Genomic DNA, 27,880 nt, shown 5'->3' with positions numbered 1-27,880 from the left:
TCTTGTGATATGGAAACCATAGTTCTGTTGATTCAGGTTTTCCAGCTATTATTTCTTTACTTGCTGCTTTATTCTTTTAATACTTTGTAATATTCTAGTGTCCAATTTATCTGTAGCAATTTCCCTTGGAGAAGTACAGTATGTCTCATCAAAGAGGCCAAACTTTTTTTTTTTTTTTTAATAAAATCCCATATTGGTTGCTTTTCAGTACTGAAACTTGATTGGATAGCACTGGAAGATTCATGGATAGAAGGTTAAACAATAAGGATTGTGAATGTTTCTAATTTTGAAGAAATTATTTGCTACAAATCACCTGATTTCTTCAAAATCAAACGATTTGTTTAAACCTAACATTAAACAGATAAAAAGACACTGTTGTTCCATACCAAACAATGCATTTAAATAAATGCATTCTTGTCCTCACCTGTTCATTGTATTCACTTTGTTCTTGATTTTTCTTCTTGTGCTTATAGTCTCTTATTTTCCTTGTTCGCGACTGGAGCTTTCCCTATGAATTTGCTTATGCGGCTGAAGGTGGAGCCAAGTTTCTGGAAAAGCGTCTCAAGGTTGGTATTAAGAGTTTGATGTGTTTAAGTCAAAATGCTCTTATCCTGTTTTCCAGTTTAAGGGAGACCTGTTGAAGTGGCTGACCGTATAGATCACATCAGGTCAGACAATAATGAAATAACCCTCACAAATTAAAGTCATCAAAACAAATCAAATCAAATCAAATCAAATTAAAGTCATTCCTGCAGAAAAAAATCAATCACAATTTTAAGGTTTTAAATTGTTAAATTTTCTGTGAAGAGCAGCAGAGAGGAAAGACCACTTGGTTGGGCATTTGGGAACCCGTGCATCACACTCTTTTTCTGGTGCTTGCTATACACTCAATTTTGGTGGCATGACTGCAAAAAAAAATTTGTGAATTCCTGCACTTCTGAGATGGAAATATATGAAAAGCATTATGCAAACTTAAAATAGGCTTCATACATTTAAAAGAAAAAAATGCAGCTTCTCTCAACAGGAATAAAACTGGAAAACCCTAGCTCCAGTCCTTCTGACACAGGTTATACCCCTGATACACCCTCTGCATCATCACCTTGCCTATTCCAGCCTCATTTTCTCCAGACTAGTTATATGTGGCCCACAGTGAATAGCATAGGAGTAGACAATTTTCTTTAGCTGGGACGCACAAGGATGATGATGATTTTGGCCTCTAAGAAGTGTAGGGGGTGCATCTATTGATGTATGATGGTCTTGTCAGGTGGGTATGGCTGAAAATTGTTGCTTGTTTTAAGGTTTGGGGTGGTTAAAGTATGAACTAACTGCATTAGGCCTTGTGAAAACTTATTTTGCACTTTTTAAGGCCGAAGAAAGTTTAAAGGCAGAAAATCATGCTCCTAAAAAATTGGTATTTTGCTATCAAATATTTTGGCCCAGTCTGGAGATGGCCAAGTGGGTTTTCAGGATTGCCTCCAAGCTGTGGGATGGTCACTGCTAAGGGAGACCTTTCATCCAAAAGGTGATGGATGAAATAAGAGATGGATAACCTTAGGACAGTGTGCCAGTAGAGGTGTGATCTGAAGCCACATTAATGCACCCTGTAAACATCTGTGCAACTGTGCAAGTGCACTCTTAACACCTTCCCCAGCCACCCAGCAATGGGGAGAGGATTCCTTTGTGGCAGCTGCCTTCTTCAATCGATTGGGAGGGATTCTGGCCTTGGGTGCTGCATGTGGGATTTCAGTGGTGGCAGGAGGGGTAAACCCAAAGAGGGAATTGGGCTCCTGCTTGAAGATAAATAAGGAGGCTGACTTTGGTTCAAGAGGGGCTTTCCAGGGCACAGATGACAGCAGTTTTTCAAACTTGGCCACTTTAAGATGTGGGGACTTCAACTCCCAGACTTCTGGGTGGGGAGTTCTGGGAGTTAAGTCCACACATCTTAAAAGCTGCCAAGTTTGAAGAACACTGGTTTACAGGCTGTGCTTTGAAAGGGTCTCTCCATGCTATTTTTGTTTACTGAGGTGCATCAACGGGACCCCAGTTCTGAACCACAGATTTATATTTGTCCCCCTAAAGGAAGAGTAATTGCCTGCTTATTCCCAGGTCTCTGGAAACCAGCATGAAGAGCTGCAGAACGTGCGGAAGCATATACATTCCTGTTTCACCAACATCTCCTGCTTCCTTTTACCTCATCCGGGTTTGAAAGTAGCTACGAATCCCAATTTTGATGGGAAGCTCAGAGGTGAGTTCATTTGCATCAGGAGGAAACCAAGCAGCACCAAAACTGAGGAGGAATAGAGGGCTGCCGAGTTGGAGGTGCATCACAGGCAAATCTGAGGCAGGGTTTGCGGGGGGGGGGTGTCTGTGTGTGTGGCCTGTTTTAGGGATGATGTTAGTTTTCACAATAGCAAGAAACTGACCAGTTACGATCAGATGGGGCTTCGTGTTCTGCAGAAAGGAGATATGCTCATCCTCGGTTTCTCTGCTTGATTAATTATATCCATATGCCTTTTTTCCTTAGATGAGACTTCTGCATGATTTGTACTCTTCTGATTGCTGTTCTAAGAGAATTTCTCTTTACCCATTCAATGTTGCTAGAGGTTATTCCTTAAGGGTTATTCCTAATGACCTCTGCACAGAAGAGAAGAACAACATACAGCAGCATTACAGAGGGGCAAGATTTATTTCATGGCTGAGTTAGGGTTCTGATTGTGCCATTCTAGCTGGCTGCTGAGCTTAATGGGACTTGGAGTCAGGTTTTGCAAAGGCAGTAAACTCTTTTGGCCTAAGTTCCATGTTTGCTGATAAATATTTTTCAGGCTAAGGGTTGCAAAGGGATCAGTCCAGTAATAAAGTGACATTACTGGGATAGAGTTTTCAAAGTTTTTTGGAGGAAAGTTGGAGTCATTTGAGAGTGAAATTGGATTGCTTTGTTTGATTTTACATACATGTGTATCTATAATACGATTCTGTTTTGAAGTAAGCAACATTCTGCCAAGTTCTTTGGAGAAGGGGGTCACAGAGGCTGTGTTTCAGGCTGTGCCATGGAAATGTCCAGGGAAGGAGGAGGATGCTGAGCAAACGGCTAATACTGTTCTCTCCTGATTCCTAGTATAATGTTAAGATCAGCATGGATCTGATCATTCCAATCCCCCAGGATTAATCTTTCAAGAATTGAATGATCCCAACAGTAATGGCCATCTCCAATGTAGGACATTCAGGTTTGTAAAGGTTTAGAGGATGTAGTAGGATAGTAGATCATGTCAGAAGGTCCACCAACAAAACATTAGTGGGGCAAATCCAGACCAGGTAAAAGGAACATAGTGGCTGGGTTCACACATTGCATTAAGCCATGATATGATCTGCTTGCTTTTGGCTTTGCTTGTTGAATCAATTTAGCAATTGTGGTTCGTAAACCATGGTTTATGGTTTATTTTGAGCTTGGCCATTGTAGCTTCTTTAGCAAACCACAGTTTGAACCAGGTCTAACACAATGTATGAACCCAGCCACTCTTGTCAGTACATTAATGAACAATTTGTTTTCTGATTCTCCAAGCTTCTATCATTACATTGAGCATCTGACCTTGGTAAAATTTATCTTCTGTGGCCAAATGAAGCAGGTGATCTCTGCCATTGCCACCCTGAGCTTTTCATCCCTTTTGGGTACTATGGAAAAGGTCATATGAACTGTGTTATATGTACCCTGATGTCTTGCTCATGGACAGTAGTTAAAAATGTGCTTGAGAGAAGGCCCCCAAGAGATCCATGTCATAAGTGAGGAGACAGTATTTTGGATAATTTGGTATAGAATTCATTGTTTTTATTTAGGTACCCACTCACTGGTTCACTATCAGATCTATTAATTCTTGGGGTTTCAAGTGTTTCCAATACAAAAGGCATCTAGCTCATAAACAGGGTTCATGTTCTCCTTACAGAAATAGATGATGATTTCATCAAGAACTTGAAAATCCTGATTCCATGGCTACTGAGCCCCAAAAGCCTGGATGTCAAGGAGATCAACGGAAATAAGATCACCTGCCGAGGCCTTGTGGAATATTTCAAGGTGAGCTGCAAGTGTAAGAAAGGGCTTTCTGGCTTGGAAATCACCTTTTTGTAGGGATCAGTAGCTAAGGGCCCTTTGCCATACTTGGCTCATGAAGAAACAGAAGTGACCTCTATGGGAACAGATTTTCCCAAAGATGATTTACAGCTTAAACCCCAAAAGGGGGACCTTTCAGATGTTGCTGAGCTAGAATTTTACCAGCTCCAGCTGGCATAGCTAGTGATGAGGACTGATATGAGTTGCATTTAAACACTATTAAGAGGGTCACAGGTTTCCCATTCAGTAACTTGAAAAATCAAAGCCAGCATTTTTAGATATACTTGGAATCACTCTCAAAGGTGTTGCCTCCATGACATAGTAGAAGTTGTATGGTTGATACAGTAATAAATATTGTAGCTCAATAAGTAGGAACCTACAAACACTTTTGACATTTTTTGACATGAGATTTTATGTGCAGATTTTAAATGATGTTCCATATCACTTGGGTTTTTTTTCCTTGTCTTTTTCTCAGGCCTATATTAAGATCTACCAAGGAGAAGAGCTCCCTCATCCAAAATCAATGTTGCAGGTAATTACTACATTCTGGGGGTTGGGGGCATATGCTTTTGTAGGAAGGAGAAAGCATCATTTTTTTCCAACCTGTCAATCGTGAGAGATGACTTACAGAGTGAATCAAGTCCCTTAATGGTGTGTGAGATGCTCAGATCCAGCACTTCCCATTAATTTGGGAAGGGTAGCCCTGGGGTTGAATACAGTGATGCGAAAACATACTTGACAGTGCACTACTATGTGCAAAAGGGCAAAGCTGTTGCCACTGAGGTCATAGTGATATCTTCCTTTAGTTAGAAATATGTAAAAACAGTCATAATCCAATCCAGTCTTGCTTTCAAAATAAACTATAAACCAGTCTTTTGATGCTTTGCTAACGAATACAGGTTTACCCGCATATTGAAAAACACTGGAACATATTAATTTTATTAAAATGTAGTAAAATAATGTTTACTTTCAAAGGAATAGAAAATAAATGTCCATAAAAGTGATGTAATGGACAAAGTAAGTATTTATACTTATTGCTTAGCAAGGCACCTTGGTCAGAATCATCATCATCATCATCATCATCATCATCATCATCATCATCATGCCTCTTCCAGGTCCATGTTGCATTTTTGTCTTTTGCCCTAATATGGTAGGGAGTAGGAAGGAGTCCAAAGCCTGTCTCTAGGCCAACTTTTCCCACTCTAGTACCTTCCAGATGTGTTGAAGAATAACTTCTACAGCTTTGGCATAGTAAGTCTCCATGATGGCTGGGAATTATAGGCATTGTAGTTCCACACTTTTGGGAGATGCTTGGTTGAGAAGTTCTATAAGGCCTTCTGAGTCTTCTTGTTCCCATCTGATTGGACCACAGCCTTGTAGTGAAAGGTGCACGCTGTAGATCAGTGGTTCTCAACCTCAGCAACTTTAAGATGTGTGGACTTCAGCTCCTAGTATAAAGGGGCCGTGGTGGCTCAGTGGTTAAGATGCTGAGTCAGAGGACCATTAAGGTTGGCAGCTCGGCAGTTCGAAAGCCAAGAGCACGAGCCACATGACGGAGTGAGCTCCCGTCAACTTGTTCCAGCTCCTGCTAACCTAGCAGTTTGAAAGCATGCAAATGCAAGTAGGTAAATAGGTACCACTTCAGTGGGAAAATAACAGGGACACGAAAGGAGCCCCCTCGGGTGTCCCCCAGGCAATGGTGATGTCACGGGCAAATCCTTTCAACACAGAAGTGCCTTGGTAGGTGCTTCTGACACACACACACACACACAAAACTCCTAGTATTCCCCAGCCAGCATGCTGGCTGGAGAATTCTGGGAGTTGAAGTCCACACATCTCAACGTTACTGAGGTTGAGACACACTGCTGTAGATTATCTTGATGTCCCTCCATTCCATCTACTGCCTGCCTTAAGCTGCAAAGGTCTGGCTGATGATCTCTTCTGAAATCCCATCTCTTGGCAAAGTTGAGGGGAGAGGCATTTCTGCTTCACTTCCACAACTGCTGCTTTCAGTGCCAGTCCCCATGGCTTCCCTTGTCTCTGCTTTTCTCCCCTTTCCATCGCTTAGGTGAGCAGCAGAAAAATGGCTGAGCAGTGAGGAAAAGAGCAGTCCCTCTTGATCACCAGCTCCTTGGTGATTAACTGAGGACTAGAGGAGAGATTCTGTGGAAAGTATTTAATTAATATAATAATAACCTCTTCCCAGGTTAAATCTGCATTCACTAGGAGAGAAAGAGTGTTGCAGGTGGCAAAAGCAGATTGATGGGAGTCAGCCCAAAGGAATCTGTACAAGTAGCCAAGAAGCTATTTGTGTGCTACTCTGTTGTGTGCTTATTTCATAGATTTAGATTTATATCCCTGCCTTTCCTCCAGGAATTCAAGGCAATGCTCAGAGCATTTTTTCCAGCAATTTTTTTTTCTTCTGCTGAGTGAGAATGATCCATCCAAAATCATACAGTGGTTGACATGGCTTGCTTGATTCTGACTTTAGATTCCTTGATGCTTTATTGATTGAGTGATTTGATTTGATTTCTACAGCCACCCATCTCAACAAATGACTCCTGGTGGCATACAATCATGAAAACAAAACAATTAAAACAATACAAAATAAATATGTATGGTCGCCGAGTAAAACTATTCCATAGATGTTAACATAGCCAAGAAACGGGGCCCTTAACACACTTGGGGCCTCAGGCCCAGGCGCATAACCAGGACTTCATGGCCTTATGAAAGGCCATCAGGGTCAGGGTCATCCTAATTTCTGAAGGGAGAATGTTCCAGAGGGCAGGGTCTATGGCAGGGAAGGCACGCGTCCTAGTCCCTGCCAGCCGACATGCCTTAGCAGATGGGACCTGTAACATGCCCAACCTGTTGGACCGAATTGGATGGGTAGAAACAACTAAGAGAAGACGGTCCCTTAGGTAACCCGCCTTAGACTTAGTCTTAGACTTCTGCCTTACACAGAAAAGCCTCCTTGCTTGCAATTAATAAACTCACAAAATTATCCAACTGTCAATGGCCTCCTGTTTCCATAGCAACTTTTTTTCTCTTTGTCACTCTTCCCCAATTCTGCTTTTACAGGCAACTGCAGAAGCAAACAATCTAGCAGCTGTTGCCACTGCAAAAGATACTTACAATAAACGGATGGAAGAGGTAAGTCTGAGATTCCATCCCATCACCATTCTAAGGAGCTGCAGTTCCTTGATTCCATGTAAGGTACCTTGGTGGCATGGTGCCTTCTGAAGAGCAATGTACTTCCGAAAAATTTGTCCTGGGTCTCAGAAGGAGGTCTTTGACCTTTTCAGCCCCTAGGCATTGTTATACAATGTTGCATAATGGTCTGGTCACCCTGTCCCCAATAGTTGTCTGAAATCTTGGAAATTTATGACATTGTTGCAAGATTTTGTCCATTTTAATCATTTTCTCTTTTTTTAAAAGTATGTATTTTAATTTAATTGGGATAGGGTACCACTGTCACTGCAGTGCCAACTCCTGATTTATATTATTGATAGATGATAGACAGACAGACAGACAGACATAGATAGACTAGTATGGCTAACAAAACACAGTCAGATAGTATGTGATTATCTGAACTGAAACATTTTATCCGACCAAAAATTTAGAACAGCCCATTGCAACTGACTTCATTTTAGATAATCTGCTTTGTCAGACCCCATCTTAAGTACTGTATCCATTTCCAAATTCTGCATTTTAAGAAGGTTTCAGAGATACTAGAACAAGTACTAGTACTAGGACAATGAAGGTTATCAGGGGACTGGAAACTAAGTCTTATGAAGAAAGATTTAAGGAGCTGGGGATATTAAATTACTACAATATCCATAAAGAGAGATTCCACGTATCTAAAAGGATCCCTCTTCTGGGGGAGATGGGCGGTGGCTAAATTTGAGTAATAAATAAAATAAATAAAAATGTCATGCAGATCAAGACTTGTTTTCTCTCATTCCAAAGGGAAGAACATGGAATAATGATCTTAAGCTACAGAAGAGTGGAGTCTGGTTGAAGATTAAGAAAAAAAACTTTAATATTAAGGGCAGTCCAACAGTGGAACTAGTTACCCAAAGGTCCCCTTTACTTGATGGAATCAAGAGGCTAGATAGCCATTTACTGGGGATCTTTTATTTGGAATTCCTGCACTGAGCAGGAGGTTGATGGCCTTGTTACATGTGAATAAGCCAGCTTTCTCAACCTGATGCATTGGATTCAAATTCCCAGCTCGTATGGTCTTTCTTCATACTGGCTAGGAATTCTGGGAACTGAAGTCTAGCAAATCTGGTGGATGCCACATTTCTTTGGTCATTTCTATAGTCAGGGGTTTACCCTGTTTTTGTTTTTTTAATGCTTTACTCGCTTGCTTCAGGTGTGTGGAGGTGACAAACCCTTTCTTGCACCCAGTGACCTCCAGAATAAACACCTGGAGCTCAAGGAAGAGGCAGTGCGGCAGTTCCGTGGTGTAAAAAAGATGGGGGGTGAGGAATTCAGCCGTCGCTACCTCCAGCAATTGGAGACAGAAATTGATGAGCTCTATGTCCAGTACATCAAGCACAATGACAGCAAGAACATCTTCCATGCTGCGCGCACCCCAGCCACCCTCTTTGTTGTCATCTTCATCACCTATGTCATTGCTGGCGTCACTGGCTTCATTGGATTAGACATCATAGCCAGTCTCTGCAATATGATCATGGGGCTAACTCTGATCACCCTTTGCACATGGGCATACATCAGATACTCCGGGGAGTACAGGGAGCTGGGGGCCGTCATAGACCAAGTGGCCGCAGCACTCTGGGACCAGGTAAGAGCTCACTAACCCTTCTTGAGCCTCACACCAGATTCCCATCAAGTCTCTAGTGTCCCTGGATGAAGGGAAGAAGGGAGTGGAGTTTTAATGCAGGGTGACCAAAATGGACCATAGAGAAGGCTTAACAAGTTTGAAAACTCTGGAATATAAGAAGAGCCTCTCTACAGAATCAGAGGGGATGGGAGAGAGAGGAGAGAGAGAGAGATACAGTAGATGGTTTTCTCTTAAGTCCAAAGCAATATCATTTATTTAATCATTAAATTTGTATGCCGCCCAACTCCCAAGGACAATAGGCACTAGAACAGACATACACAACGGCACCTTAGAGCTGCATGCTACCTCCAAAATCTGTGCATCCCTGAACTAACATTTCACATAGTAATAATAATTACTTGACTGAGCCTTTTCCAACCCAGAGCCTTCAAACTATTTTGCCCTTCAGTTCCCTTATTTGGGCACACTAAATGGGAATGATGGGAACTGAAATCCAACATATGGGGGAGGACAGCAGTTTGGATAAGGTTTGCTTGCAGTACAAAAGGAAGTATGCTTTTGCATCACAGAAAATAGACTTAGTTGCACATAGTTTCTTACTTAAGAAGAGTTAGGTGTATCTGTGAAGGCAATTTAGAGGGCTGAAAATCACTAGAAGGCATCATAATAGTAATGAAAAGATCAAAGTCAAGGAATGTTCACTGTCTGGCTTCGCCAAGTAAGACTGGAAAACCCCAAAGAGAGCTATTACCGGTCAATATGAAGGGTATTTGGGGTCAGATTAGTATTCCCCAATGGATTTGCCCTCCAGATTTGAGAACAGAGAAGACAACCTTAAAAGGTTCTAGGTTATCTTTTCAGGCACTTGAGTGATTAAACTCTTGTCTGCAGATCTTAGGTTTATTTCAAGTGTTTATATGGTTTATATACTGTTTTCTGGACCACATATCTAAGGCAAAAATCATGAAAAAGCATGTATTTAACAATCTGACAATCTGAACTCTTTTATTGATGGTTCAAGAGACCCCCAAAAAGTAGAAGTATAAACTGCAAATATATAGAATTCAGATAAAACAACTTTATGTCAATACAGTATGTAAGTCTTTAGCTAGAAGGATGGTGTTGCTAATAGATAGCTTTGACTGGATGAACCAGTGGCTGGAGAAATAAATGAGGTAACTTCGTAGGTGTGAGCAAGAAGAAGGGGAGGCAGAGTAGATTGGATGCACCCTCTCCAGAGTACATCAGGATAAAATGGGAATAGGAACATAAATGCAAGAACACCATGTGTTCTTTCTCTCACCTTGGTTCTTTCTTTTTCTCTCTTTTTGCAATTGTCTTTTCTGCAGGGAAATACAAATGAGGTAAGCTAATTTCTCTTTATGCAAAAGCAATTCCTTTTCCACCAGTGTGCATATATGAATGATGCGTGCATGTAGGTTCATGTGGCTTCAGTGGCTTTTATTGTACTAGTTTTAAAATCTTTCTCATCTTGGGCTGGAACTGGGAAGGCAGATGCAGAATTTGACTGCTTGCTTTGTTTTGTTTTGGAATCTAGATCAGAGACCAAAAAAACAACAGCAGCAGCTTAATATAGCTCTCAGAGCATAATGCCTAGCCTGACAGTCAACTTTTCTGCTGTTACATGCAGGCCATGCAGCAGCGGTGGCCTGTGTATCCACTACATCTGCTGCTCTTCTCAGTAAGATTTGCTGGGAAAGGATCCAAGTCTCTTATGCTAAAGGAAGCAAGGTCAGCTCTCTAGAGAATACCATCCCTGAAATAACTTAAAACATCAATTCCTCTGGCAAAAAGCAGATTTATACAGCCAGTGGGATACATGTAGTTGAACTGAGGAATTTGCATTGTGTTTTCATGTTTTGCATAAATTCCATCAGTAATTGAAAAGACAAGGCACAAGCTTGAGATGAAGTGAAAAGTTAGGCTTCTCAGAACGTTATCTAGAAACTATCATACCCTTTCAAGCAACTCATGAGGCCTTGACATTTTTTAAAAGCTGAACGGCATGTTGTTGGCTTTGCTGCATTTCTGCCGAATATGAGTATGTACCGAGACCTGGACTGGATACATGTAGCATGCCTACTTAGGAGTAGGCAGCCGGAAGAGAAGCTGAAAGCTTTTTCCCTCTCCTAAGCTTTTTATGTTTTGGTTTTCAGGCTTTGTACAAACTTTACAGTGCAGCTGCCACACACAGACATTTGTACCATCATGCTTTCCCTACAGCTCAGAAGGTAGAACCCAAGGAAGGGACAGAGAAGAAGACCATGTAATCCAGATGCTTTCCACAGAGGTGCAAGAAATACATCATTAAACATGTTAACCACTTTTGCATCCATGTACCAACCTCTGGCACTCCTCAAAATGGAAGATGGAGGAAACTGATAACCCATTCACACGCACCAATGGCTTAAGTGTGGCTGCTTTAATTTGGACAATGCCCTGCTTGAGAGTGGATGAATCAGCATGACTGTCATTTTCTTTTCAAACAGGAGGCAGTGACTTAATTTTGCTACAGGCTCAGTACTCCTTGATTCTCAAGAAAATGCTGTCTTGTTTCAAATCGTTTTAAGAGATTAAGGCCAGAGCCAGAGATCATCGTTTCTCCTCTCACACTGGGTTTTTTTCTCACAGCTGAGCCCTGCCATCCACAAGCAGCAAGAACTGGATACAGCAGCAGTGCAGTTGATAGATCATGTACACAACTGCTTGTATGGGCTTCTCTGAATCCAAGCCCCTTGAGTCATCAAGACAGCCTCAGGCTTTCTGGGGGTGGGGGGTGGGGGGGTAAGACTCTCCTTTGAGTCAAACTCAACTCCTGGTAACTTCATGGACACATCCATGCAGTTTGATGAAGGTACGTATGCAAATCAAAACCATTATGAGCACCTGGAAGATGTTAAAGAGGCAAATCTCATCAATAAGAGTAATGGTCTGGATGTAAACTATACTCTTATGTAAGTGGGGTTATCTTAACATTGTCCAATTTACACATAAAGGTTTTGATATGCACACTTTTCTTCATCCAGCTTATTCACTTGCCTTCTCTGAAGCTGCAGAAATTTCTTTTGCTATGATATGTTAAAGGGATGGAAAAGCCTTTTTTAACATGTCTGAGAATTCCACTGTATATATTTTTGTTTAGTGCATAAAGAGTGTTCCTAGTTTTTATTATTTTATTGTTGATTAAAAGTTTGTTCCTAAGACAATAACCCATTTGTTGTTTTATTAATTTCCAAATGCTCATGCAGAAACTTCCTTGTCTCACTCTAAACACAAGAGGCAAGATTGATTTACTCTGCAATAGTTGTCATTCTGATTTCCCTAACAGCGGCCCTTTTAGGGAAAAAAACCTGCACATATTCTTTTTAAAGAACAATCACAATTGGATTGTGTGTGGTTTAATTCTTATATGGTGAATTTAGGATTAATCCTGGTTAGATTTTGCGGCTCAGTATGTTATGGTTAGTGCCCCACTTTTGTCAAACCCCTTGAATTACAGCTGAAAGTCCTGACTTCGCTCCCACCTCATGTGTTTCCTTTCAACTTCAGTGTGGCGGTGTTCAGAGGCCAAATGCCAAAACAGTTATCCTTGTTCCAATATTTCTGGTCCTGACTGTATGCATGAATCCAGAAAATGAGTTAATTCAGTAATCAGGCTAAGCATATTGTACAAACATACACACAAGGCCTACGAATGGTGCTTTGTCCTACTTTACCACATCTAGAGGTAAGTTGTTGCTAAGCTGGCAACAACAATAACAACAAAAAAGTAAGAAATCTAATCTAGCCTTCATTATATTCTATTACAAATTTTAAACAAAAACATTTATTTTACAGAACACAGATGTCTCGGAGAACTCATAAACAACAATTCAGAATGACCAATAGATGAAAATTAGTTGCTCTGGAGTCTTGAATATAAAACTACTTTGCCACCAAATAAAGGTTTTATAAAACTGTTCACTGCTACTTTAACTGTGATAAGATTTACTGCATATGGCCAAGACAGCTCAGTCCTCCAACATCATGTTTACCGTTACTCCTTAAATGCTGGTCCAGTCTTATCTGCCTGGAATACTTCCAAAGCTACAAACTGCTTCCACCAGTCTACACATGGCATTTCCTCAAACAAATGCCCAACAGCGAATCAGAACAATGTTGAACAAAATAAGGCAGTAATTTATTAAGTACTTGGGTTAAACAGAAAACCATTATTCTGAAGGCAGACACTGAAAAAAGCCCTATGTGGTTACCTTGTATATTAAAGCTGCAAACATTACCAGCTCATTTTCAGCACCAGAAGTATCTCTCTATCCTCCAGATACAAGACAACCTGTGGAATCACCAGTTGTGCAACAGGAATTAGGATTTCTTAAAAGCGCATGCCTGCTTTCATGAAAAACTTACAATGGCATTTCCTATTTGAAAAAGGAAATCTTGCTTCTTCAAAGTAAAACCATTTGCTAGAAAAAACATGCCAGACAAAATAATCATGAAGTTGTTCTTGTCTTTTCCCTCGACAGTAGCTTTCAGAATAAGAAACTAACTTTTTTATACAACAAACATTTTTGTATTCGAAAACCATGATACACAAAGAAGATAATTACAAAAGGTGCAAAATCCAGGGAGAAACTGCCTTTTTAACCAAAGCACTCATTCACGATTTTTTTTAAGGAGCGCAAAAAGTCCCTTAGAGTTCTGATAACTTTCATCAAAGTCCACAGCAAAAAAAGCAGCTCAGAAATTCTTGCTGTGCTGCTGAGCATACCACTGCTGCCTTTGCTTGCGGCTCTCCAGTTCAGTGAGGAGGGCTTGGCGATATGCTTCATACAACTTCACAATCCGCTCCAGCTCCTTCATGAAAAGCAACTTCAGCATTCCCTGATACGTATCCAGGTCGGCCAACTGGAAGAGTTCCCATTTCAGTATGTGATCGTATCTGTTAGAAGATACAAGAGTATATTAAGCAGGCGTGTAAGAGAAAGGCTAACTAATGTCACTGAATATGTCAGAAACAATTTATACCACTATGCTGAAATACAAACTTATCCAATTAACACTGTCTATTGCAACAAAATTGATTCTGGGAGAAAAAATACTTTTGATAACCTACACTTAGTATCTTTAAGGTTGTAATTCAAACGTAACACAATATTGTGAATCTATAAAAGCTCTTTATCATAGCACAGAAACAAAGTTTTAGTAATACTCACTTCACAGGAGCCCTAGCATAGACTTGCAGCCAGTCTGGAATCTCTGCAGTGTGGTATGGATTGGCAGGTACAAGGATGGGTTGACTTCTGTCAGCTGGCTGTGGTTGATATGTCACAGGAGGTGGTTGGTCATAGCGGGGAACGCTGCAAAGGGACACAACAAAAAGCAGGCAGAAAATATTTTTACAACAAAAACTAGCAACATGTGTGAGCAAGAAAGCATTAGCTTGAGCAAGATGTGGCTAGACAGATGCTCCTTGGCTTTTAAATTCTGCCTCATACTCTTCCAAAGACCAATCACAGATTTTCTGGCTTAGACAGGTGATTAGAGACTGTGGAAAGTGGGGGTTTTTTTAGTAAAAAAAAAAAAGCAAAAAAGCAAAGTGTCTTTCAAATCAAGCTTAGCTTTTTGTGACTCGTTGACACATTCCTATAGTTGAGGCAACAATATGAAAGTGGCTTCTAGTGGTGCCTTCTGAATTGTTTTTTTAGAGCATTCAGGTTTGGTGGTGAATCACTCAAGTACTAACGAGATCTGACTCTTTTTGGCTCTTGTGGGGAATTAGCCTACATTGGCTAAGTGCTGCCATTAAGTCATAATTTAAATTGACTTTTAATTTCTCTGAACTCATATTTATTCATCTGTCTACATACAAATTATTCAAATATATAGTCCAATATTTCTGCCCAAGAGGATTTAAAACAACTGATGAGGTTTGGCAACATTTCCATAAGATGCACAAGTGCATGTATTATTAGGAGGAGTTCCATAGTAATGCTAATAATCTAATAATGAGGTATGCACCCCAACTCCCAGCAACTCTGTATAGCAGTCATCAACAATCTGCCTTGTTAAAACTCTGGTTACCAATAACAGTATCAAACTTAAAAAGGGACATAAATCTAGGAGTATTAATGTAATAGAAATGATTTTCCACAGCAGGAACTGAGCATTTTGACTTGAGTGTTCTGTTTTCTAACTGTGTTTCTTAAGACTTCATTTTGAGCCAATGAAACGCTAAACATTGTGACCCTCCTCAGAAATTCCTGGAGACTTATACAATTTTCATTGTGACTAGAATTCCCCAACTCAAGAAGGATGCTGAGCAAAAGTGGTGCTCTGGGCCCTGCAACACAGACCATGTTTTATGTCAGTGCTAGACCTGGAGCCCTGAATCCATTTCAGTTCAATTTTTCTAATTTAGGTTTGGCACATCACAATTATTTCCATTTTAGTATTTTCTGTTTGCAAAATGAGAGTATTGGCCTACTCGTTCTCTCTGCCAGAGAAAATAAATAAATATTTCTAACTATATTCTTCAGAGTTTAGAATCTGAGTAGAACAGAGGTAGAGGTAATTGTATGTAAGGTAATTGTTAATTCCTCCACTACAAGAGAGTTGGGGGGGGAATGGTAATAAATACCTCTTATTAATAAAGTGTTGGCTATTCGCTATCCAACAGTTGATTAAAAAGTTTGAAAATTTTCCATTTTTTGTGTGGAGTTTTAAGCTTCAACTGTTTCCAAAAATGCCAGAAAACAGCCCATCTTGCATGTCAAATAGCAATTTTATATTCAAAATGGGATATTTCATGAAGCTTTATGCTAAGCTGGAATGTTCTGCATATACCCATAGTTGATTATCTTTAATAAGCTTTGTCAACAAACATGCAAAAATCCAGTGTTGCTGGTATTACTCTTACAGTATAAGTTAAAAATAAGTGAAAATACATACATGCAATACAGAAATTGATTAGCTTACAGCACCACTCTCTCTCTCTATTCAAAAATTCTATAGTGAAGACCACAAGCATGTTACCTGGGAGCACAAGGGTGTTTATATTGTGCTCTTTTATTGATGTGGTCAACATAATACACTCCAAATTCAGCTGATTCAACACGTTCCCATCCTGGAGGCAGCCCTTCTCGCTCAAGTGGATGGCTCCAATGTGTTGTGTTAGTGTTGTGGTCTATGTAGTATTTTCTTCCTCTAAGAGTCCAGTCTACTGACCAACCAGGAGGGAGAGGTAAATCTTCTGAACTGTGGTTTGTTAAATTTCCTAATGATGTTGCAGCAACCCTTCCAATGCCTGGAAAACCAAGACAAACAGGATTATCAATAAAGCAAATAATATTTAACAGTCTAATTTCTTTCCTCAGAAAAGGAGGAAAAGACTGTGATCAGTTCCATAATATGCTACCTCTGGATCCAGATTTAGAGTTTCCTCCTGTAAATGTTCCTGTCTGGAGAGAGCATCTCTGACTCATGCTCTTTTTCCTTTCAGAAAATCACATCCACTTACCAGTAAACTGAAATTCTTTTGTAATAGGCTCCAAAGTAAACTTTACTTTGAGCCAGTTCAACTTCTGATGACTTTATTGTCAGATGAATGTAATTTTCTTAGTAACAGTACATTCAAGATTTGCCACTACCTTCTTCCCAGTCTAGCCTAAACACCGGGTATTCCCTGGTAGTCTTGCATCTAAGTACTAACCAGGCCCAAATCTGTGTAGTTTCCAAGCCCAGTGTAAGCCAGGTGCTGACCATATAACCAATCAATTGTGAATCAAAATTTACTTTAGCACAAGCTTGCTCTTAGAAGAAAAGCTGTTAACACCCTCCTTTACTCATGAGAAGACTCAATAACATGGAGGACAATGTGAGGGCAATGACATGGCCAAAAATATCTTCTAAGCTAGATAAATGAGCAGCTAAAAAGCAGTATTCAAACTTTCCAGTTCCAATGTTTTCCAATAGAGAAAACAAAAAGAAATAGATACTTGGGGTCATATGTCATATAGAACTGATTGTCTGGAAACAAAAGGGTTTTTATTGTGGAATTATTTTCCCAAGATGCCAGAAAACCTGGAATCAAAGTTTTCCAAGAAATTAAGAGATTAATGAAAGTTGAGTTTCCTTTGGTTTTAGGCATGAAGTCTCAGAAAAGATATTTCCAAGGAACATACAAAGCTTCCTTAGTCTATGTCAGCATTGGCTTAACTAAACTTCCTGTAATATAGTACATTCTACTCCAAACAGCATCTATTTTCTAAGTTAACAGGCAGAGGAGATTCTTCAGTAGCAGTTCTCATCTACTGTCCCATCACTTTGAACCTGGGATTGTGTTCTATCACTCTCATATGGAAAGGATGAAGGTATAATGGGAGTCAAGGAAAATACTACCTGCTACCTGTAGAAATGATGTTCTGCACCACTGCTCTAAACAAGAGGACTAGCTGGCTCACGTTTTCCAGAGGAAAAGACTGATGGTGGAAAGAGACTGTCACTGTAGAGCAGGTCAAATTACTACTCTTGTCCAGTGACAAGTCAGGACTTGTCAGCCCCTCTAGGGCAGACCAGGCCAAGGAAATCAATTCCACAGGAAGTCTAAAGTAGCCTGGCAAAATAATAATAATAATAATAATAATTTTATTTGATTTCTATAGCTGCCCATCTCAGCGAGTGACTCTGGATGGCTTACAACAATTAAAACAATTACAATTAAAACAGTTAAAATATAAAATAAATACAAAATAAATATACATGGCTGCCAAGTGAGTAATGCATGGATGTTAATACAGCCAAGAGACAGGACCATCCACATGCTTGAGGCCCCAGGCCCGGGCACAAAGCCAGGTCTTCAAGGCCTTACGAAAGGCCAACAGGGTTGGGGACATCCTAATTTCTGGAGGGAGGATGTTCCAGAGGGCAGGCACTACGGAAGAGAAGGCACGCCTTCTAGTTCCCACCAACCGACACTCCCTGGCTGACGGGACCCGTGGCATACCCAACCCACTAGATCGAATTGGACGGGCAGAAACAACTGGGAGAAGGCAGTCCCTTAGGTAAGCCGGCCCCAAGCCATGAAGGGCTTTACAGGTGACAACCAGCAATAATAATATCTTACAAGTCTGATTGTGCTTTACCTCATCCCCGTTCTTATACTCTTGAGTCACTTCTGAATATTATCTCTTAAAATTTTTTCAGCCCTTTTTGCCTAGGTAACATTTCTTTCGTATTTCTGTCAAGGTTGTCTTCCTTATTCTCTACAGCAGGGTTCCTCAACCTTGGCAACTCTAAGCTGTGCAGACTTCAACTCCCAGAATTCCCTAGCCAGCTGGCTGGGGAATTCTGGGAGTTGAAGTCCGCACAGCTTAGAGTTGCCAAGGTTGAGGAACCCTGCTCTAAAGGACTTTATCAAGCCACAAAGACCAAAGGACCCCTTGTCAGTTTCTTCCCAAGTATTTGATTTTAAGGAGAATTTGGCTTATTTTAAGTGCTGGCAGGAATGAAGAGACCCTCTCAGCTTCTTGGGCCAACTGGGAAGGAAAAGAGAAGACAGCCAACCCTTTGATCAAAGCCTATCACTGGTTAAATGGTTTTGTTTTTTGGAGAAAATAAAAAAATGAACTTTCTGAAGATCATCTCACATGTTTTAAAAACTTTACTTATCTAAGTCATTTATGTTGGAAGTCCTGGCAAATCCAGCATGCCTCATTAGCATGTGAATTAGCATGTAAATTGAGTTGACCCACAATGCAACTCTGAGAAAGCTGTTTGTTGCCACTCCCACTCCCCCCACCCCCCATCTCTCTCCTCCTTCCACTGAGAGAAGCACAGGGCTGTGTGATGCTCTCCTCCATTCTGGGCACCATGTGGTGGGCCTGGAGTTCCCCTTTCTTCCACACAGCCCTTGGCAGCAAAATAAGGCTGAGAGTTTCGGGCAAACTAAGTATTTAGGAAAAAAAGAAGAAAGGAATTTCATATTTTCCACCAAGATGGATGTAACAGAAGCAACAATAAAGTCAGCAAGATTTTTTTTTACTTCTTAACCTATTCTGTCTAAGCGTGTGATTCTTTATGCTTGGGAGGGCTGAATGTGTAAGATCAATAACCTGTGTTTCTCTGACATGCTCACTGAAGCTATTTTAAGATAATTTTTTTCTGTGTCAGCTTCTCAGCTGTGTTATAAGCTCTGCTCCATTTCAGTGGTTCTAGCAGGCCACTAAATTGGCTTCAGTTTATACAGTACAGTCATCATGAAGGGGCAGTGCAACCAGGTTGCAGATACTGCATGACACCACTGAGTAGAGTGGCTAAAAAGCATAATACCTTGTTTATATGAATTATTGCTTCCCGGAAACAGTTATCAACTCATCTGCACCCAGACAAAAGTGCTCAGTAATACTGCAACTCTTGTCACTCCACCATGAGGCACTACTCATCAACACACTACTTGACGTAAATGCTTTCTGGGATGTGTGTGGTAGCGGTGATCCATTAATTAGCTTAGTATGATTTTCCAGCTTTTTTTTAGTCATGGTGGCTGTAGACACATGTTCCTCTCTTCCTTGGTAGATAGTGAAGCTGTGAGAGAAGAGCCTGGAGACAGAAGCATGAGCATCTGGTTTGTTTTGACTTAGAACAACCCCACTCTCTTAAATGAGAAGTTTCCAAGGATGCTTCCAGACAAGACTTCTGGTATGCAAAAACTTCATTCAAGGAAGGTTATGCGGGTGGGGGAATTGCATCATCTTCCAGTTCTAAGCCATCCTATTATGAGAACTTTCCTGTTTTTCTCCAATCTTTTTCTCACCAGAAAATATCTTGTTCAGGGAAAGAATTTGTGAGATGCATTTTGACTGAAGTGTTAAAAGGCCATTAATTTAAGGGCATTCTAAGAATAATACATGCGTAGAACCTGTTCTTGGGAATACCAAAATGTCTTCTGATGCAAGAGAAGAATTTCAGAGTTTCAAAATAAGGACTAGGGTAATTGGGTTAAACTCCTCTCCACTAAAACCAGTCAATAAGTGTGTGGTAATTAGTTTGAAAGCCTGCTTTCAGAACTTTTGCCTCTACAAAATGTGAAAAAGAGTTTAAGCTTGCATACTCAGCATGGAATTATATTTTGGGGTGTCAGCCACAGGGTAAGTGCCTGAGGATATCATGCAGTCTGCCATTCCTCCTCATTTCAATATTTCTACTCCATCCTCTTATTTCTTTGGAACATTTTTAGTTTCTGCCCATTCACACATTAACTGCTTCTCAGCCAATGGTAAAAGAAACAACCCGCTTCCAATCTCTCAAAGATGCAAACTTTCCTTTCTTCCAAAGTCTGAGGCCAGAATTCAAAGTAATTTCCTGCCATTTCACTGAAGCATCTTATTTATTTTCTCTTATTTCAATGAGTTGCCTTAAGAAAGAAACCATGAGAAAGCTGAAGCACTAGCTGTGGCTTGGCCTTCCTTTCCTGTCATGATGTCTTCAAACCTCAGAATTAAACAAAGGCAACCAGCCAGCCCAGCAATTTTTGATTTCACTTCCATTGTCAGGCCAGTCCTACCACCAAACTCCCGCAACAGAGACCCCAGTGACACCAAAGCTGCCCATGCTCTTTAAAACTTATATTCTGTGAATCAGCAGGGAAAGATTATCAGAGCCCAATGGAAAGAGATGGACATAATTGGATTTCAAGACCTGAAAATCTGAGTACGCTATATATACCAAGTATATTTTCCCAAACAAACCAAAATGCTACATTGGACTTGCCACAAAGGTCCTTTTTCTATAGCCGCAATAGGTATCCTGAAGTGGGTATTTTCCTCCCACTGTCAACCCTTTGACACAGACCAGATCAGGAAACATAATCCACAGGAAGACGAGAACTAAACTTTTTTGAGATAGGCTATAACAACAAAATCTTGAAAGTCGAATTGTGCTTCTTCTCCTCTCCCTCTTATATCTCAGTGAGGCAGGGAGGAGTCATCCTGAGTCTCTTCTTAATACTATCTCCCTTCCCATTCTATCCTCACTGTTTACATTACAGTTTCTGAATATTTGTTTCAAGGCCATCACCCTGGGTCTCTATATGCACTTGCTCCAGAGGTAGGACTAGAAGAATTTCTGATGTTGCTTCCTGTGCAATGAGGTAACTGATTTCCCAGTTTTGAAATGATAACCCAGAAAGAGAGATCAAAGAAAACATGAAAAACAGAGGAATAAGACAGATGAGTTCTGTATAGGTTAAGAGTCCCCAGACTGACACAATATAGAAATCTTGTAATGAAATGCCCTCCCTCATAGACATTTCATCTTTTTTCCCTTTAATAATTCCTGTGTGGGCCAGATGCCCTTTCTCTGATGTAGAAGAACCACCTTCATTGTAAGCCCAATATCCTGTTTTCCTACAGTGAAGTCAGGACATTCTGAAATGGAACATACCAACCCCCTACCAAAACTAAGGACAGAGGTTTCTTTTTGTGCTTGGTCTTGATTAGACTAGACTACACCAAATGGACCAGATACATGCACTGTTTTGGATTTAGAGTCTGCTCCAGTTCTTCAATCATAGTTGCTCCTAGTAGCTACATTAGCCACCAAGCCTCTGAGAACTGGGCACTATCCAGCCTAGCATTTGCCATGAAGATAGCCAGCTTGGTTAATCTGCTTGTCTGATCCGAGTACCCTACGCTCCAGATGGTTGGGTTGCACTTGTCTGGCCTACAGGGGGGAAAAAAAAACCCAACTGTGACAAAAGACTGAGGCAGCCAGGGAAGCTCTTATGACTAAAGTTGCAGCCTTGTGTGCTCTGCACGGCAAATTCTCTGTTTTCCTGGGGTTTGTATGTTTACTCCAGATAGCTCCTGAAACCAAGGTTGCCACAGAGAGACCCACTGAAGGATTTGAGCAGGTCTAGAACTAGATGAGGAAAAGTATACAGTTTAGGAGCAAGAATGGAACACTTCCCATTGCCTATGGGGCTTGCACTATGCTTCAGGGACTTCTTGTTGAAAGAGAGGTAGTGGGGGTGCTAGGACTCAGGGATGACCTCTGCTGCCAGCAGACCCATCAGAGGTCTGGGAGGGAGGTGGGGTTCTGCTTCTTCCAGGCCCAGGAATTTACAGACCTCCTGGGCAGTCAGGGAAATCTACGTTTTAGACTGATGGACTCAAAGGCTGCCTGCAGGTTCGCTTCCTCATCTAGGGACAGTTCCCTCTCTTCCTTCTCTGACTGGGTTTGAAGGGAGGTGTCACAATCATATCTAAGTGGTTTGCTTCTTGCCCTCTACAACAGGAGTCAGGGGAGGGATCTGAGGAAGGGGGAATGCAGAGGAGGATACTGTACGCTTGCAAGGATGGTGAGAGGAATGGGCAGCCATGGGGCTCATGGCTGATGACTTGGGGCTTTGACTGAAGTGAGAGTGTGCATAGTTGCCCAAATGGAAGAAAGAAATGTGCTGTAGAGGCAGCAGGAGGAAAGAATCACTAACATGTCTAGTGAAATAGATGGAACTTTACATTAGTTCTTAGCTTAAAGGTAAGGTAAAAGTTCCCGTTTAGTTGTGTCCAACACTAGGCGGCGGTGCTCATCTCCATTTCATGGCCAAAGAGCCAGCCTTGTCCGAAGACACTTCTGCGGTCATGTGGCCGGCACGACAGTCACAGAACGCTGTTACCTTAATTCTTAGCTTAATGAATTTAAATCAGATTGCTTGCCCATACAATGGGGTTTATCAAATACCAACAAGCAAAACACAAAGACTTAAAAGAAGGAACCCTTCAGAGCTGGCTTTTTTTGCTGAGATTCAATATGGGTCCTCTTAAAAGCTAGTTCTATGGGCTCGCTGACTAATTGATGGTAATCATAGCAGCTTTCTGAGAACAACTGTTTAACCAAATTAGTAGAGGAAATGCATAAGCCCTTCAGTTCTGACCCTCGTGGACACTTCTAGGACATTGTTCTTTTTCACAGCTGTCAGCCAAGTTGTTTGCTGTTTCCGTAATAATTTGATTCTTGAGCCAAATGTGTCAAGGTAATGTCAATAAAAATATGAGGGTAATTACACATGGCCACAGCTGTTTTGTGACTCAATTCAAGGCAGCTACAGATGTTGACATGTTCAATCATCCTGAATTTTACTAGCAAAACCATAAAAAATACTGTACAGATGCTGTTATTTTACATAGAGCAAAAAAGAGAATGATGCTTTCCAATTGCAGATTTTGTGTAAATAGCCCAAAGATACTTGCCTGAACTGTGTCTTCCCTGATTTTGTGACATCCTCTGGATGAGGTCAGTATTATGTTCATAGTATCTATATTCTTCCTGAACATGATCCCCCAGTTGATGTCGTCTCTGATCATTATAAAAGTGACCAAAATAGTAACGGGATCCAGCATCTCCATTTTCAGTAACTGAGTTGGCCTCTGTTAAAAAGGACTGTGAAGATAAGCCATATTCCCGAGGGACCTCAGCTAAACTCCTGGCAAGGTAGGAAGGGGCAGATAGCCTGTTGCTTTCCCGACATACTATTTCGTGAGGAGGCCTCTGCACGGGAGTCCTAAGGAAGCTCTGATTTCTGGAAAGGGCTCCATCCCCACTTGCCGAATAGACAGAAGACACTGGATCTGGAAGGCAGATATCTGTTCGTCTTGGAATGGTGGGACCGTGACGGATGAATGAAGGCATCAGATCTGTGGCAGAATATTATAGCAACAATAAATACAACTTAGGCTATTTAAAGATTTTAACAAGGAAAGAGTGGATACATTAAGTTTTAAACACTATAAAACAGAGAGATAGCAATCCTGAGGAAGACTGCTTCTTTATATGATCATGAGCCCTGAACTCCACAATTCCAACAGCACTCTAGGCAGAAACCTCAAGGTATTTAAACGTCGTTTTAAGCTTACAATGCAATGCTAGGATCAAAGTTCTCAGCAAAATTTTAATGTCATTTCATTTAGAGTAAGATAATTCTATATATTTTTAAGCATCTTAAAATCTATTTCACTTCTTCATGAATAAATATCATGGCCAGGGTCAAAAGTGTTCCACTGCCTCTTTATGAGTCTATCTTAAGCATAAATGCCAAAGATTATGTTCAGGAAGTTTGTGGGATATTCTGAAATAGAACCTATACTTTTGATATATGTGGAATTGTGGTCTAGTTAGACATTAGATAGCTACACTGTAGCTCTTCCTGAAGTATGTACATTCACTGTTCAATACAACATCGTTGTAAACATTGTCTGCCCATAGACTGCATTTACACTCAGCCCTTCCTAAACATCTCATAGTGGCTTGCCTCACACATCATCAGTAAGTAATTATGGGTACATCCATAAAACAGGTTAAGGCAAACTCAAACAAACCAAATGATGGCTTAAGATGATAGTCATCCATGTCTATTTCTGAAATTAAGGAATTTCAAGCTGCATGAAACATTGCTGAGGTACTGGCACATTATGTAATTCAAGTTTCTATAAATTTATATAATTATTTCGTATTATTCCAGTGTGTAATAATAACGCAGTGCGGGCTAGTGTATTCTGAAACACTGAGGTCAGGGGAGACAACAACAGACAGACTATTTTCTGTTTGATGTGTGTTACCACTGTTGACTTATGAATATTGCCGATACAGATTTCTATGCAACTCTATAAATCTTACTCTAGGGTGAGCTTGCTTGACACAGTGCCCTTATGTTGGGGCTGTAATTCCCAAAATCTCCAGTTATGAGAATTAGCTGTAGAAAATGGTATAACTTCTCAGGCCTCAGCAGAAGTAAGGAATCTGCAACCTTCTGGATACTGCATAACTGCAAGCTACTAGAAGACAGAGTTCAGCAACATCTGAAGTGCAACAGATTCTCCACTCCTGGCAGTGATTCTCTTAGACTAGCCCTCTCTAATTTCCCCTCCATCACGATAACTATATCTATCCAGTGTTAAGCTTGCTCAACTAATTTTATCTAGATTCTTCACATTTCATAACCTGGTAGCAAACAGTGCAGAGAAGACCTTTTTTCACAAGTGAGCCCAAACTGAACCCAAATCTAATTTCCCTTGGTTTTATCTGAACTAAGCACAGTAGCAATAGAATAAATAGTTTAATAAGAGAAGCTCAGGGAGCTATTTTGGAGAGTGGTAAGAAAACCTTTCTTTTTCCTTCTCTAAGGCAAAAACTAAGTCAAATCATTTTAGCTTCTGCTTAACTTCATCTAAAATAGGAGTGGATAACCTTTTTTAAAGCCATAGGCCAAACTTAATATTTGTGAGGAGCAACTGAGGGCTGCAAAACCAATGAGGTGGTGGGGGAGTTTCCTTTTTACCCATATGCCATTTTAATGCATACCCTACAATCTTCATCCAATTGTCTGCTCAAAATGGTAGGAAATTATGCTATGTTTCAGGCAATGATGGTCAGAGTTGCAAAAAGGGGAACTTATAAATATATGCAGCCCTGCACTCACAGATTGCCTATACCTGATCAAAACCTATTTCTAGCTTTGCCTTTCTTTTTTACTTGTCAGCAGGAAAACAGCCACATTCTAAGTTTGCATATCAACCATTGCTCTCCCACCAGGCCTAAGGGCAATCAGAGATGGAATCAAATATTATAGCATTGGGTAGTAATTAATGTGAAATTCTGGTACTGTATCTCCTCTCCTACATGCTGTTTAAACTCTGACCAGACAGACTTCATGGCTTTTATACCAAATTCAACCTTTCCCAACTCCCCTAAAATATGAGTCAAGATACAACCTAATTTTCTGAGATAAAAGAAACTGATCTAAGTAAGCTATTGGAGTTGCGTTATTCGTTAATTTTCCTCATAACAGCCACCTTATAAGATGTTTGGCTAAGAGAATGACTGGCCCAAGATCAGCCAGCACAAGTTGATTTGGCACTTGGTCTCCCTGGTTCAAATCTAACATCTTAACCTTATACTATGCAGACTTTTTGAAAATTGTAATAACATCTTTTCAATGAACAGGATTTATTTTTCAAATAAAAAGGTTTGGCTAATTCATACCATAACCTCAAACTATTTTTCCGGGCATTAGGACTCCAAGAATCAAGGGAAATTACCGGCCCCCACCTGGATTCTTTTGATCAATGAACCTCATTTCAATAAAAATAATTATTGCTTATTTAACAGTTTACCTTGTTAGATAAAACCAAAGTCTATTTCTATTTACTGCAAGGCAACTGATAGTTTATGGAAAAGAGATAAAAGGCATCCTTGTTTTGTGCTAGTGTTAGAGGTTCTCAAGTATATCACCTCTGGGCAAGAAAATTTAATTCACACATAATAGTTAACATCTCCCCTCCCTGGTTTTAACTGAGTCTTTTAATTTTTATCAATCCCTGTAGGCTTCTGTAATTTAATTTTGCACTAATTTCAAATCTTGATCTGATTCCTGCTCCTTAGGCTCCCAGGTGCTAAAGATCATAAATATGAGAGCTCCTGTCAGATTTAGATATGATAGAGAAAAAGGTGGGAAGGATGAAGAACACCTATGATCATAACCAATGTTTCTCTTTCCCCCACCCAATTTATTAAAAAAATATTGCTCTCCCCCTGCGAATGGAATGAGATCACAGCCACAGCTGTCTTCTCTCTAAACTAGAAAGCTTTAGGTTAACCATGCATAATCTTTTAAAGATTATAATACAGTGATAAGGTTAAAGTCATATGGCCTACACTTGGCCCTTTGAACAGAACAAGAGTGGTTTCACTCCTTAAAGAATGAGCACAGACAGCAACAACTACAGCTGATTTAAGTCCAATTTGCTTCCTATCTGTGCCTTTGAGAACTCTGGCAGGGGTAGACAGATTGCAGGCTTGCCAGATATACTTTATTTCCCCCAGGGCCCCAAAACATATGAAACAGAGATGTAACACTGGCTGTTTTTAGTAAACATTCGCTGATAATTAAGAAAAAGAGTGTCAATGAGCATATCTCAGCCTTGGTATTTGCCAGCAGCACCAGGACCAAGTTCACAAGACCTTTCACAAATACCCTACTTCGGATTCCCCCCTCCAAAGGGTACTTTAAAAAAAAAGCCTAAATTGAGGAGGTCAAAAGGGAGTAGTTTGTTATTTGTTGTTATAATTAGACAAGCGAAAACCAGCACCCCCTACTGATCTTCTAACCTTATCTAGAGATCTTATCTAGAGATCTCAACCTTTTTTGCTTTGATCTGCTGGAGCAAAACTGCTTTTTGAAGCTGCTGCCCCTAATTAAAAAACGTTGAAGCTAAACTGGCTGAAGTAAAGCTTGCAACAAGATGTGAGATGTAAACCTATCGCTGGGTCTCTTCTCCCACCATTGTCTTAAAGCCAATCCTCACTTTGGAAAAAGCATCCTCGCGATTTCGAGATTCCCTTCCCGCCCCATTCTTCCCTTCTGGAGAGGGAATGCTTTTTCTCCCACCCACTTTTCCTTCCTCCCTCGCCGCTCCCCTTCCCCGACCAGGTCTCAACTCACTGCGGAGCAACGGGCTGGTCTCCTTGATCACGTACTTGCCCTGCACCTCGCCGGGTTTGGAGAGTTCGGCGCGCGTTTTCTTCCGGGACAGCATCCCCCTCCCCTCCGCCGCCCCTTCACAGCCGCCGGAGGAGCCACCAACGCCGCCGTCCCCGGGCGGCTCTTTCCCGGTCAGGATCCATCGCCGCCGCCCTCCGCCGTCGCCTCCTTCCCTCAGAGCGCCAAGCGCGCGCACCACGTCTCCTGTCCCGCACGGGGGGGGGGGGTTGGATGGGTGGGACAGAGTTCCAAGGAGGCGCGCACCCAGCCCGCGCTCCTTTTCCTCTTCGCTCGCAAGCTGCCGACTAAACTTTCCGTTCCCGCCCACAGCCCGATCTGAAGGAACAGCGGCTACTCCGCGCAAGGAACAATGGGAAGCCAGCGCTGAGGGCGTCGAAGCTGACGAGGAGAAGGA

At 41.0% G+C, this 27,880-nt stretch overlaps 2 protein-coding genes across 3 annotated transcripts in view; one reads left to right on the top strand and one right to left on the bottom strand.

The window, feature by feature from the left end:
- Window positions 1-11,701, top strand: part of ATL1 (atlastin GTPase 1) — a 32,650-nt gene extending 20,949 nt beyond the window's left edge. The window contains exons 7-14 of the mRNA XM_063290552.1: window positions 474-566; window positions 2,107-2,245; window positions 3,939-4,066; window positions 4,578-4,634; window positions 7,184-7,255; window positions 8,481-8,912; window positions 10,262-10,276; window positions 11,090-11,701. Of these exons, the coding sequence (XP_063146622.1) occupies window positions 474-566; window positions 2,107-2,245; window positions 3,939-4,066; window positions 4,578-4,634; window positions 7,184-7,255; window positions 8,481-8,912; window positions 10,262-10,276; window positions 11,090-11,203 (1,050 nt within the window). The 3' untranslated portion in view covers window positions 11,204-11,701. The remainder of the gene's footprint in view (window positions 1-473; window positions 567-2,106; window positions 2,246-3,938; window positions 4,067-4,577; window positions 4,635-7,183; window positions 7,256-8,480; window positions 8,913-10,261; window positions 10,277-11,089) is intronic.
- A 1,390-nt stretch (window positions 11,702-13,091) lies between these two features.
- On the bottom strand, window positions 13,092-27,677 carry SAV1 (salvador family WW domain containing protein 1). 2 transcript variants are annotated; one of them, XM_063290550.1, is made up of 5 exons: window positions 27,427-27,677; window positions 23,180-23,623; window positions 15,966-16,236; window positions 14,147-14,290; window positions 13,092-13,872 (listed from the first exon to the last, which is right to left on the bottom strand). In XM_063290550.1, the coding sequence occupies exons 1-5, from the start codon at window positions 27,518-27,520 to the stop codon at window positions 13,671-13,673; spliced, it is 1,155 nt and encodes a 384-aa protein (XP_063146620.1). In that variant the 5' UTR covers window positions 27,521-27,677; the 3' UTR covers window positions 13,092-13,670. The 2 variants fall into 2 exon arrangements, with proteins under 2 accessions (XP_063146620.1, XP_063146621.1); XM_063290551.1 differs by having other exon boundaries at window positions 27,462-27,676.
- Window positions 27,678-27,880: the final 203 nt, after the last annotated feature.

Source organism: Candoia aspera, chromosome 1 (genome assembly GCF_035149785.1).
Source record: "Candoia aspera isolate rCanAsp1 chromosome 1, rCanAsp1.hap2, whole genome shotgun sequence".
NCBI classification, from domain to species: Eukaryota; Metazoa; Chordata; class Lepidosauria; order Squamata; family Boidae; genus Candoia; species Candoia aspera.
This window is presented reverse-complemented; position numbering and strand designations above follow the sequence as displayed.

Bases quoted from the DNA above. Each gene is read 5' to 3' on its own strand.
- SAV1 (XM_063290550.1), bottom strand. From the start codon at position 27,520: ATGCTGTCCCGGAAGAAAACGCGCGCCGAACTCTCCAAACCCGGCGAG. The intron at 23,624-27,426 runs GTGAGTTGAGAC...ATTCTGCCACAG, and splicing joins GACCAGCCCGTTGCTCCGCA to ATCTGATGCCTTCATTCATC. The intron at 16,237-23,179 runs GCAAGTATCTTT...TTGGTTTTCCAG, and splicing joins TCAGGGAAGACACAGTTCAG to GCATTGGAAGGGTTGCTGCA.